Raw genomic sequence first — 13,669 nt, forward strand, 5'->3', positions numbered from 1 at the left:
ACATTTCATATGATATTAAACATATAAGACAAGTATTTGTTGCAATAACTTGACTTCCTTAGCATCTAATCATGATTCTCAACTACATATATGAATGTTTGTATCTCTTGTTTTTGGGGTAGCGAATGAGGTTGCGATGCTTCTGTTCATATAGAGAAACACGCATATAACATCCTGTAGCTGTTCTTTTAAAATCTATTGTTTGGAATTAATCTTACAACCAGCATTGTCAAATTGGTGGTCTTGCAAGCTTGTATGCATTTTGACTTCTATATACAAGATATCAACTTTTAAAAAAGGTTAAAGGCAAATGTAGTTTTCTAGGTCCCTGCCAAGTGAGATGCCAAGCCTGGTAGAAGACAAAATTTCCTCGTCGTAAAAATTTCTGCTTTTATTTTCACACAGCTAGCATTTTCAATTGTTTGATACATATATTACTGCATAGATATTGATGTTTGCTTGATGTATTCCACGAAAATAAACCATATTTACATATAATATTAATGGCAATATACACCTTCTCTAGGATGCGAAAGTAACAATGCTTGGTTTGGTACCAAGTTTGGCACGATCTTGGAAGCGTATGAATTGTGTTGCTGGCCTTGATTGGTCAAGCATTCGGTGAGCTCAGTATTTGTTTCCCTCTCATTATTTATTATGTAGTCTTAGCATTGCTGTTATTTTAAGCACTTCCATATTGAAACCAGAGCTTGAAAACTTGTGATGTGTTCATCAATTGAAAATGTTGAGTAATAAGGACTTGTCTAGACATTATCAAAGGCAGGAATATAGAATGATAGACATTCTTTTGGAAACTGATGTGGCAGATGCTTTAATTCCAGTGGTGAGGCATCTAGTGTTGATGAATACCTATGGCTAATGGGGAGGGCCTCCTACAGACCAGTCATAGAATATTGTGGAGGCACCGAAATCGGTGGTGCTTTTGTCGCAGGTTCAATGTTGCAATCACAGTGTCTTGCTGCATTCAGTACTCCAGCTATGGGCTGTTCTATTTTCATCCTTGGAGAGGATGGCAATCCTCTTGTAAGTTGTAATCACTTTTCATTCAATTTCTATGCTATTTGTAGCATTAGATTTTTGAGATTATTTTCTTAGGTTCTCATTTTCTGAACTTTCATCTAGATGCAATGCTTAATCTACTTTTATTTGTAACTTGCAATATACTTTTGCAGTATATATATTTTCTATGTTTGAGACAAGTGCAGACTGACATTCCAGTGATTACAACCATGTTTTCATGAACTGTTGTTAGAAACCATTGTTAGTGATGTTTATTGGTCTACAACTCTACTGGAAGATGATATCAGGTGATCTGAGGAAACGTCCTTCATATGTCAATCTAGACACAATTTGTGAACAATGAAGCATCCATGCGAATGTGAAAATTCCTATTCCCACTCTTGGAATTCTAGGATTAGTGCACACTACACTCTATCCTTCAGAGCATTAAAAGAATCCAGTTGCTTTCCCTGCAAACAAAAGTTATTCCTTTTTTTTAACAGGCCACGCAATGAAATATGATACTAGTAAATTTTCTGCTTATGTGAAACCTACATTCCATGCAGATTCAAGTTTCCTATTAGGCAGTTTTTTTCATGGATTGCATAAACAATCATGAATACACAATAGAAAATAATACCAGTTGAGCTTTTTAACAACATATATACCAAATGTATTGTATTTTATTTATTAAATGCTCAGTTCCGAAATAAATAGCAGTGTCTTGAAGAGTGAATTTCAACAATGATTTCTGAGAGCAGGATATGAAATCCAGGTGATTGTGGGGATACCTAACACTAAAAGTCAAAAATGGATCAAGTAGGTGAATATCTCTTTTGTGGCATGTGAATATCAAGAATTGACCCATTAGCTCTCTAGTGTTAATCAAAGTGGTGGTTTTCTTGAGGTTAATCTGGAATCCAAGAATCTCAAGTATTTATTTTAGGAATAGTCAGGGGTGGAGTTGTGTTTGGTTGGGGGACAAGCAACCTTTGGGAGGATTGTATTGTCCTCTTTTTTATGGCCTTATGTGATTAAATTTGTTGGAGATTGCTAATCTTTTGTGGTTAGAGTTTTAATATGGTGTAGATGGCAAGACTGCAGCTAATAAATAAATGATACTTTGTTAAGTCTTGTTAATACCTAGCAGTGTAATTAATTGTTTCCGAGAGGTTTTGTTGGTTGCAATGGTTGATGGCCTTACGTGTGTTTTTATGTAGTTAAATTTTTTGGAGATTGCTAACCTTTTGTGGTTAGAGTTTTGGTAATGGTGTAGATGGCAAGACTGCAGCTAATAAATAAATGATACTTGGTTAAGTCTTGTTAGTATGTAGCAACGGAATGAGTTGTTTCCAAGAGGTTGTGTTGGTTGCTGACGGTTGGCATTGTTAAGTAATTGTGCAACACTATTTATGTTTGGATCAAGAACCAGTTCACATTCATGACTGTATAGACATTACACTTGGTAATAAGATGTTATATCTTTCTACCATATATTTGTGCTGAGTACTTTATCTGTTTTGTATGATATTTAACAGAAAGTGACAATGAGGAAGAAATATTGGAGGATTGGTTGATAGAAGAATGGGTACACTTGTGGGAAGTTTTAGTCGGTCAATACATGCTGAGGGAAGGTTGAGAGTGAACGGTCCCCAAGGGCATGGTACATGACAAAATCATAGTGAATCACATAGTCTTCGATCTTTTCAAGAGAATTCCAAGGTTGTTGGGAAAAAAAATTTAATTGAATTGAATGACTAACATTAGGAAAGTAACTAAGACTAACATTGTTAGCAAATATTGTAAATTTGTAGCGATATGGAGAAAGGACTCTTAGGGAGGAAGAAGGTTGTGGTATTGGAAGACAACATACCCTTGGCAGTTAGTGCCCCTTTGACCATAAAATGAACCCATAAAATGAACTATGTACTAGAAACACTTGAGAGCTCTCTTTGTCTAAGAGAGAAAAGTGAGAGATGATGATTATGAAGAGTCATCATAGCTCGAAGTAGGAGTCGAAACCATGGTTAGGACAGAGGAAGACTACATATGTGGAGTGAGTTGGAAGAGGTTGCTAAAAACTTGTCACTCGTAGACAATGAAGTAGATCTCACTGACTAGGAAAGTAGCTAGATTGTGCATTTTTCTGCAAGCGAAGATCGAGTCTACTGATAGTACCAACAACTTGCTCATACAATTATTATGTGATGTAGAGGAAGAAAGGGGTCCCGAACTGAAGTTGCTGAAATCTTTGAAATGAATTTGCATCGTATTAGAAATTGTCCCTTGTAGAAGAATGATGAATATGGGACCTATGATAGTGTCTTCAGGGAAGAGAGAGTATAGAAATGTAGAAGGTGTTGACGTATAGAAGATGCAAAAGATGGATGTATAGATTGATTTTGCATGGTTGTGGGTGCATGAGATGCACAAGAATGCAAATGAGAGAAAAATGGTCTGATTTGGTCAAATACACATGGTACCCATTGAGTGAAGACATTGGCGAACACATTTGAGGAGTATAAATTCCTAAATTCACAAGAGACAACTCTGCCAATTCCACATGCCATTGCAAGACGTGGGTAATAATATGGGAGGCTAATGGGATGGATTGTGTTTGGTTGGGAGGACACTCTTTCAAATGGTTGTATTGTTCTCTTTTTTATGGCCTTTCAAGCATTTTAGGGACGCCAAATTTTTTGGGTTTAGAGTTTTGACAATGTAGATGGAAAGATTGTGACAAATAAATAAATAATACTTCGTTAATTTTTGTTAGTACTTGGGAGTAATTAGTATTTTCCAAGAGGTTTGTCAGATGCTGACAGTTGGCAATCTTAAGGAACTATTCAACATTATTTATGCTTGGATTGGGAGACAGTTCACATTCATGATTGTACAAACATTACACTTAGCAATAATTAGATCACATGTTTCTATCATATGATTGTGTTGATTACTTTATTTGTTTTATATGGTGTGTTGCAAAAGTGACAAGAAGGAAGAAACATGAGGATCAATTGTGTTGTCTTGCATTAATTAGATCACATGTTTCTATCATATGATTGTGTTGATTACTTTATTTGTTTTATATGGTGTGTTGCAAAAGTGACAAGAAGGAAGAAACATGAGGATCAATTGTGTTGTCTTGCATTTTGTCACCACAAAATGTAGGTAACAGTACACAACTTTTTCAACTTAGTTTCGCATTTCTCTGAGTTAGTTCATTATTTAATTGGCTAACATTGATCAACCAATCAACTCCAATTGATATAATGAATCCTTTTACTGAAAGCTTTCGTCAAGTCTTTTTAGTTTTTTTTGTTTTTCGAGCCTAGACTTGATTTTTGAAGCCTTCAATGTCCTTTTTCTCATTTCTGAGTGTGTTTGTTGGCTTTTGGTCTTTTGGTTTTGCTCAAATCATTGCCTTGGGTTTCCCTTCGATTTGTTCTATCTTAGGACTTAATCAGAGTTGGCAATCAAAAGATATGACCATTTTAGTTCCCAAAAAGTGGACTTTCTAGGTGCAACTGCACGAATTAAAATATCATGTTATATTTTGAAGTTGACATTCACTTTTTGAAACATGAGGATCAATTGTGTTGTCTTGCATTTTGTCACCACAAAATGTAGGTAACAGTACACAACTTTTTCAACTTAGTTTTGCATTTCTTTGAGTTAGTTCATTATTTAATTGGCTAACATTGATCAGCCAATCAACTCCAATTGATATAATGAATCCTTTTACTGAAAGCTTTCGTCAAGTTTTTTTAGTTTTTTTTGTTTCTTGAGCCTATACTTGATTTTTGAAGCCTTCAATGTCCTTTTTCTCATTTCTGAGTATGTTTGTTGGCTTTTGGTCTTTTGGTTTTGCTCAAATCATTGCCTTGGGTTTCCCTTCGATTTGTTCTATCTTAGGGCTTAATCAGAGTTGGCAATCAAAAGATATGACCATTTTAGTGCCCAAAAAGTGGACTTTCTAGGTGCAACTGGACAAATTAAAATATCATGTTATATTTTGAAGTTGACATTCACTTTTTGAAAAATATAAATTACTTTATCATTTTAATTTTTCACTTAAAGTAACTATAGAGCACTTTATGTTATGTTTTTAAGTTGAGTTGCTTTTTAATTTTTCACTTAAGTGACTATATTAACAATATAGTTTGATTTAATTTTTGAGTTTTAATTCAAAATATCTTAGTAAATATTACTTTTAAAATGATTTTTGTACATTATATATTTATCTATATAGTGTAAATATTATTTATTACCCATTTGAGTAATATTTCTTCAAAAATTACAATTGACATGTGCTTAATTCATCACTTAAGTTGTGCTAACATCTCTATAAGCACATTTACATCAAAATATGTATTTGCATCCAAAAGGTGTGATTTTGAATGAAAAGACAATTTTAAAACACATAAAACATGTCATTACATATGTTTTGAAATATGCAATGACTCCCAAAAGGTGAGACATGCATGTTTGAGTACTTTCAAAATATGCAATGACCCGCAAAAGGTGCGATTTTGCACTAAGGGTCATTTGTGAGCAAATTTTAAAACATGCATATGCATCCAAAAGTTGCGATTTTGCTTATGGACTCCATTACATGTGTTTTGAAAACATGCATTTGCATCCAAAAGGTGTGATTTGAATAAGGAGTCTCTTTTGGTGTTTTTAAAACATGCATTATTCTCTTCCAAATAGTGCAATTTGCCTTTAATACATTCATATGTCCTCAAAGAACCCGAAATTGAAGATTCAAGGGCAAAAAACTTGATGTTTTTTCCTCCAAGAACACATTTTTCATCTCAAATGATTAGATCTGCCCATATAATGACTTGAGATCCATTGCAAGGGGTGCATTTTTGAGTTTTAATGCATATACATGCATTTGGGGGTCATGATTTTGCATATTCAAGGCAAAAATGACTCAGATTTTTTCATTTTTTAGCCACGTTTTTGTTAAAAATGTTCAGATTTGGGGCAATTTTTTATCACATTATGGCTCAAATAGAAGTCGTTTTAAGGTTTTGATCCAAATATTTGCTATTGAAGAACACGTTTTTGCCTTGTAAGGTCAAAAACGCTTCGTTTCATGACTTCTATGAATCATGTTTTTGCATTGGGTTTTTCATTCACTTTTTTTGCATTTTGGAGCCACATTTTGCATTTGGATCCATGCATTAGCATTTGGGGAAGTCATTTTTGCATTCACAAGTTAGAAACAATTAATTTATATGCATTTATGAACCACGTTTTTGCAAAAACGGCTCACATTTTTGCATGAAAATGGCATGTTTTTGTTAAAAACACTCAAAAAATGACATTTCTAGTCTATACGCTTGGACCAATAGGGTTGTTTTTGTGTTTTAATGCATGCTATTGCCTTTGGAGACCACATTTTTGGCATTCTCATATTAAATTCTACCCTTCATTGCTCATTAGTATTTGTTGAATGCAAGTATGGAAGAAGTTAGATTATTGTTTAAAAATTCGGATTTGGAGGAGAATTGGTCTTCAAAGTTTATGATTCTTGCTATTTTGGCTCTTTGATCTCCAAATAAGGAGATATTTTCAAATTTGCTCATCAATTCATGCTTATCTTGCCATTTCCATACATATTTTAGCTTGATGTTGTACACTTATTGATATAGATGCCATGAAAAGTGCATTTCTTCTTTAAAATTGATGAAGATTCTCATTTCCATACTTTTGGTTTTTTCCCAAATTCCAAATTCGAATTTGCATTTTGAAGTAACTTGCTTATTTACATATTTGAGTCTAAAGCCAAAGATATGTGTTTCTTTTCGTTGTTTGATTGCTTGCTTTCTCATTTTTCTTTATTTGGAAGAAATTGCAAGTTCTTTCCCAAAACTTGAGCATTTTTCACTTCATTCCACCTTCCACCTCTTTGTACAAGTGCATTGTTTCATTCCATATTTACCATTACATGCCAAGGCACATTGCATCCATTCCTTTCATATGAAATTACACTTCAAGAGTAATTACATGTAATTCTACTTTCCATGTCATAACACATTGCATCTCATTCTCCACATTCGATTACATGTAATCTCACCCTCCATCCGTATTTACATGCAATCTCATCGTTCATTCCCATTTACATGCATTTCCATCTTCCAAACCTAAATGCATGTTCAATTTATATGTAATGCACTTTACGTGTAATGACATCCAGAGAACCTATTTTTGACTAAAACTTACACTTCTAAAGTCAAAAGTTATCAATTGCACGCATTCATATGCATCCCAACTTGCATTCTTGGCCATACCCACGAAAGCCCATCATTGCCCACATTTAATCCATCTTTCCAAGTTTGACTTTGGCCCTTTCCATCCAAATTCATATGCTTTCCAGTTCATTTCTAACCATCATGTGTTTCATAAGTGTGTAATCCATACTTCAAACACTCATTCCTCATAGATTTGTCATTGTAACTCAAATTCCAAAAGTTCTCAAGGACTTAATCTCATTAGAAGATGTTCTCATCTTCATGTTGCAGCAAGTCAAGATATGGTAGAATTTCTATAAAGAATGAAGACATCCAGTAAAGAAGGCATGCTTTAAATCAAAGAAGCGGTAATTCATTTGATCTCCACTTTCCCAATGGTTGTCTGAAAAATTGAGTTCGTGATGGAATGCGCCAAGCACTTTGCTTTTAAAAAAAAATTTGAAAAAGTTAAAGGTGTTGGTGAAAAGTTCTTCTGAGTTTACCTCCGGACATCATTGAGGTGATCTTCAAAGTGCCATAAAATCTCGAATGTGCAAGTCTGACAAGATAATTCACAACTTGGAATGAGGAAAAGCTTGATTATATCAAGTTTTCAAATCACAACTGGAAACTCATCACGGTGAATGCAGTGGCATAGAATACAAGAATCCTTGATCTTGTAATCATCATCAAGTACAAGGCCTTTTCCAACAATCCACAGGATTGACTCATTTAGAATCAATAGCCTCAACTCTTTCTTCTTCTTCTTTCATGTTTGTAGTTGGAGACGATGTATTACAGGAAATTGTGCAATTACATGTAATACGATTTACATGTGTAATGACATGTAATCCAATAATTTCTCTTTTTAGATCGGGTCAAAGTTGGTTGAGTTGCTCCAACTTTTCCCTCCATCTTTTTCTCAACTCCTTTGCCTATATAAGGAGTGCCCCCCTCATTGTAAAAATCATCTTTTGTTGTATGCAAGAAAGCTCTACCACACTTGTATCAGCATAAATTTGATTGTATAGTACAAATTTGGGATAAAAGTGAATAAAAGAAGTAATTGGATTTGAAGCTTTGGCTGAAAGTAATTGTGATAGAGCAAATTATAAGCTTTGGCTGTAATTTGTGCTTATTGTCTTTGATTCATGTTATTATTGTGTGTTCAAGGTGATTTAAGAAGCAATTAGAGCCTAAGCTTTCATTGGGAGCGATTGTGGTGATACATAGACTAGAAGCTTTGACTGTAGCTTGTATTACATCTCAAATTCACAAAAAATAGTTAGAATTCCTTATTGCTGGAAGTCTTTGTGCCCCAATGGTAAGGGTTGTTCTTATACCATAGATTAAGACAGGACCCTGAGCCAAATTGGTATACTTTCAGCTAGCCTTTGAGTTAGTGTTGGTTTATCAATATTACCATTTACAACTTTAGATAGAAGTGTAGTTAGAGGTTTTTTCTTGCCCATTATTCGCTCCACAAGTAAGTGGATTCTTTTCTGAAAGTTAAGAGAAAAGAATGTTGGTAATACCCTTTCAAATCTCTCAACTTCTTGCTTACCTTGAGTTGATCCAAGGAACGATGAGAATGGGGAGTATTCCCTTTAATGTAGGAGAGACTTTGTCTCACATGCTATGACTGGTCTACCTATTTTGTGACTAAATTTTCACAAAACTATCAGTTGCAAAATATCCACCCAACAGGTTAATAAAAGACTTGGTACTCTTGAGGGAAGTTTTGGTTGATAAATACGTGCAAAGGGAAGCTTGGGAGCGAGCTTGAGGGCACGGTACAGTAAAATCTCATAGTGGACCACATAGTCTTCGATCTTTTTAGGAGTATTCAAAGGTTTTTGACACAACTTTTTTCAAATTACAAGACTAATATTAGGAAAAGAAATGAGAATGTTGGTAGTAGATATTACAATGATTTGAAGAAAGAATTCATAGGGAGGAAGAAGGGAAAGATAATGGAAGACGACATATCTGTGTTGTAAGGAAACTTGCAGGAAAGAATATAACCATTTTCACATAACCCATAATAGATCTAAAATAAACATGAAATTAAAATCCACATGCAAGAGAATAAACAACATACCTACAAAAATTGTGACACAACATATACTTTGGGAAACCCTCATTGAGGGAAAAAATTAGCCTCCAAAAGCATCCATCTTCATGAATTATTCAGCAAAAAATACCATTGCAATACAACCATGGAAGCCTTCAAAGCCATAGCCAGAACCAAACAATCCATGTGAACAAGCATGAATCCACCCATCCCATGTCATGCTTCCAACTTTCTCAAATGCTCCCTCGGCTAACTTGTCAAGCCTTGACCTGCTCAACTCTTTCCCTTTTTGCCTTTTGTCTTGTCTTATTTCTACAACTACCCTTGTGGTTGCTTATATAGTAGCAAGTCCCACAAAACCACCAAGTGGTATCACATAAACCATGTGCTAAAAACATGTGCTACCTAACCCATTGACCCCACATTTAATATTGAAAATTTAATTCACTTCCTTAATATTAAATAATTACATGAAATATTATCACAGTGTTACAATACAACTCATCAAGTATATCCCATTCAAATCTTTACATGTTGCACGTCCATCTAGTTGCAATATTACATAATAAAATAAAATAATATAATATAACAATATTATACAATATATGCAACACCCATTATCTCATCAATCTCCCACTTTTTGTATACATTGCATAAGGTCAATTTGTAGCCACATAAATGAACAAGGGAACAATCCCTCCCAACACATCCACCATCATGGGTCAAAGTACATGAAGTGCTCCATCCTGATACCCACAACAAAATTAAAGTATCCAGCATCTCAAACATGAATGATCTCACCTCCTATTATGCCATTGCCACCAAACATACATAGAAGCCATCCAAAGAGAAAACTACCTAACCTGTCAGATTAGAAGATCATAAAATCTTGTACCAACTGAAATTCCAAGTGCAAAAACCTGATCCAAAGGTAATCACATGTATCCGTAGTTGTCAAAATATCCATAGCTGAAATAACACCCACAACAAGTGCCAACCCATCCAACTATCCATACCTCCAAAGGTATACCAAGTGAATCAACATATCCAATCTGTAATCTGCAATCACAAGCCTCAAGAGTAATACATGCCACATATATACCAAGAAGCTCCCACTGAAAAAGATAATGTCAAATCTATAGCCAATTCACTCACAACATCTCAAAGAAGTGAATCCATGTAGTATCAAGGACATCTACAACACATAAACCAATAACCTGCAAGAACAACTCATAAAAAATCTCCAATAGTCTCCCAAGCTCTCCACAACCAATAGAGGAAAGAGATAAAGGAATAACCATGTCATCTCTCACATGACATACATGAGCACAAACTAGTGATCACAATCTCTAACTAATCAAAAATCCAATTTAAGCGAAACTAAATATCCAGGAAGATAACCAAGACCAGAGAGAAACCATGCAAATCATAACCTGTATCATGTCCTTCTACACACACCTCTAGATGTAAACTATGTGAGTATGATCTCCTCCATAAAACCCCAACCAAGAAGCCTCAACAACACACAAACCATACCATATAACTAATCATGGATATAAGCCTCTCACAAGAAGAACAAACTCATAAATCATTCCTAAATCAAGGAATAACCATTCCTAATCCAAAGAATATGCCCAATATAAAACCATCTCCCAATCTCAACCAGCATAACAACATATGCACAAGGAGATAACCAATGCTAAATTATCTCTCAAATGAACCCTCCAGAACTAACTAATGTATCGTAGCTCAAGATCCATATCCATGAAAGACAAGCACAAACATAATGCACCTAAGAGAAAATAATGGGCTATATGTCTCAAGTAGCAAACTGCCAAGTAGACCAACAATAGGGAATGAGAATGCTTATCAAGATATTCAAGTCTCCAACCAAGACTCATCTAAGAGCAAAGTCCTCTCAAGTCCATATCAGGTGAATGCCCTTCGGACTTCCTGCTGAAACCAAATAACTGTCCCAACAAATATTTCTTTAATCCAAGAGAAATCAGCATCACCACTGCCTCTAAGTATCCATGAGTGCCTGTAACCAATCAATCCATGCCAACTCCAAATGCAACATAGCAATATCATGAAGTATCCAACTTATGATCAATGTATTCAATACCAAAAAACTAAACCAAGATCAATGTCAAAGTTCCAACCATGGCCTCAGGAACATAAACATGCCAACATGATCTAAACCATCTCAACCAAAGAGATAACATGCTCCATATGAACATACTATAACATGTCAAAAATTTAAACGTGTATCAAGAGTATACCATGACAAAATGAAACCATCATAACACCAAGGATAACATGTCAAATGAAAGCATAAACCAAACCTTTAGTAAGAACCCTATTAGTCTTTAAGATGCAACCATCTGCACACACCATGAAGAAAACCATCTCCACATACCATGAAAAACCATCTCCACACACCATGAAGATAACCAAGAACCCCATGGGTCCTCAAGATCTAACCATCTGCACACACCATGAAGATAACCAAGTGTACCATGCAAATGCCAAAGACACTTTTGCAACGATAGGATCTAAGACAAACCTTTGACATTCGCAAACACTAAATAAATACATCAATGCCAAGAACTCCCACTCAACTATGGTACCAAGTCACCTATGGCATCATAAAATCCATCTCCTACATGAATATCCTCTAGGTCTACACTTGCACAACTGAAGTGTCAGCACCAAGTGAAATCAAGATCTCCAAACGAAGAAGATTCAAACTAGACTAGGAACTAATCCTGCACTGCCACCTCATCACTGTCACAAGCTCCCACTAAACCATGTATTAAGTTATCCATGACATCATGATGAAAAACCATCCTCTAACCATGAGAATCAACCAAGGCATCAAACCATCAAAAAACTCAAAGTGCACATGATGAGCTCCTCAAAAGAAATTAAATAACCATGATCCTCAACCAAGAAGATATACCACTATAACCAATTCGGGAATCCACACCAATGAACATCAAGGATGTACTTATATATCCAATCATGTCATGCCAAAATCCATAGCACCATGATCACATCCATGAACCGAGCTTCTGAATCTCAATATGTCCAATCTGTCAGCATAAAATAATCAACCACAGTCTTTCACCATGAATATACCTGGTAACAACATGTCATCTCTTCTACATGAAGAAAAATTAGCAAATCATGTGACTTAGGGCATAGACAACCTAAATCTAAGCCACCCATTTGAATATGCATCAAAATAATGAAAGATCAATGGACAAAGACAATCCATAACCAAGCCATAAATTCAACCTATAAGTATAGACTGCTTACAATACTGCACAACTTGCAGACTCAACAAGTCATCATACATATCCAAATCACACACTGATAATCATATCATCATGAGACCAATCTAAAATATAACCTGAGTATAAAATGACATGAAACCCAAATCTCCAAAATATATAATGTCCTTCACAATGTTACCATAGTCAATATATATCATAAACTATTCAGATCAATATATCACCAAATAAACTATGCCAAACGTGCACCAAATCTGAACCAATGTGTAGAGCTCTCCAAGAGCTTTCCATTTACTATTAGAAATCCAAAATCCGACCTTATATGCTCAAGTTATGCCCTAATCTGTGCTCAAAATAAACAACATCTAACTTTCAAGCTCTTTAAACCTGACAAAATGTCAAAATCACAAAACCAAACCTACACCAAGTTGTAGTGTTTTGAATTAGCTTTCCAGTGTCCGTAAGAAGTTTGAAATCCAATATCCTAAGAGAAATTCATGACCGTTTTACTAAGATGGTCTTGTTACCATTTTCACTGCGATTTAAAAAAAAAAAAATTGGGACGAAAATTCTGATGGCATTAAATTTGACGACCATCATGGGATGAAATTAAAAAACTCTTTCGTTTCCTTTGATCATGGCCAAACTAGGGCATACCCAAATCCAATGGTGTGGTCTATTTTTATCCAGGAGGTCATTTTTGCAAGCTCCCCCTAAAACCCTCATTTAAATGAAACATTTGAAAAACTATTCTGTCCAATAATTTCACATGCCGAAAATTTACCAGTATCCCATCATAACAACAAACCCAAAACTTTTAGATTTGCAATAAAGAACTCATATATCTTGCCTTTTCTTTTATCCTCTCATGCATTCCCATGGATTCAATCTAGGGTTACAATAATAAAACCATAGATCGATACCACTTGTAAGGAAACCTGCAAGAAAGAGTATAACTGTTTACACATAACCCACAACAGATCTGAATAAACATGAAATTAAAATCCACATGCAAGAGAATAAACAACATACCCACA

The 13,669-nt window shown here is 34.9% G+C and overlaps 1 protein-coding gene across 2 annotated transcripts in view; it reads left to right on the forward strand.

Moving 5' to 3' along the window:
- The window catches only part of AAE17 (acyl-activating enzyme 17), a 331,094-nt gene that overhangs the window by 247,898 nt on the left and 69,527 nt on the right, over positions 1-13,669 (forward strand). For both annotated transcript variants that reach the window (XM_089833393.1, XM_089833394.1), the window contains exons 9-10: positions 527-621; positions 828-1,044. In XM_089833393.1, the coding sequence (XP_089689519.1) occupies positions 527-621; positions 828-1,044 (312 nt within the window). The remainder of the gene's footprint in view (positions 1-526; positions 622-827; positions 1,045-13,669) is intronic.

Source organism: Cupressus sempervirens, chromosome 5 (genome assembly GCF_028749045.1).
Source record: "Cupressus sempervirens isolate cs-2001-9-10 chromosome 5, ASM2874904v1, whole genome shotgun sequence".
NCBI lineage: Eukaryota > Viridiplantae > Streptophyta > Pinopsida > Cupressales > Cupressaceae > Cupressus > Cupressus sempervirens.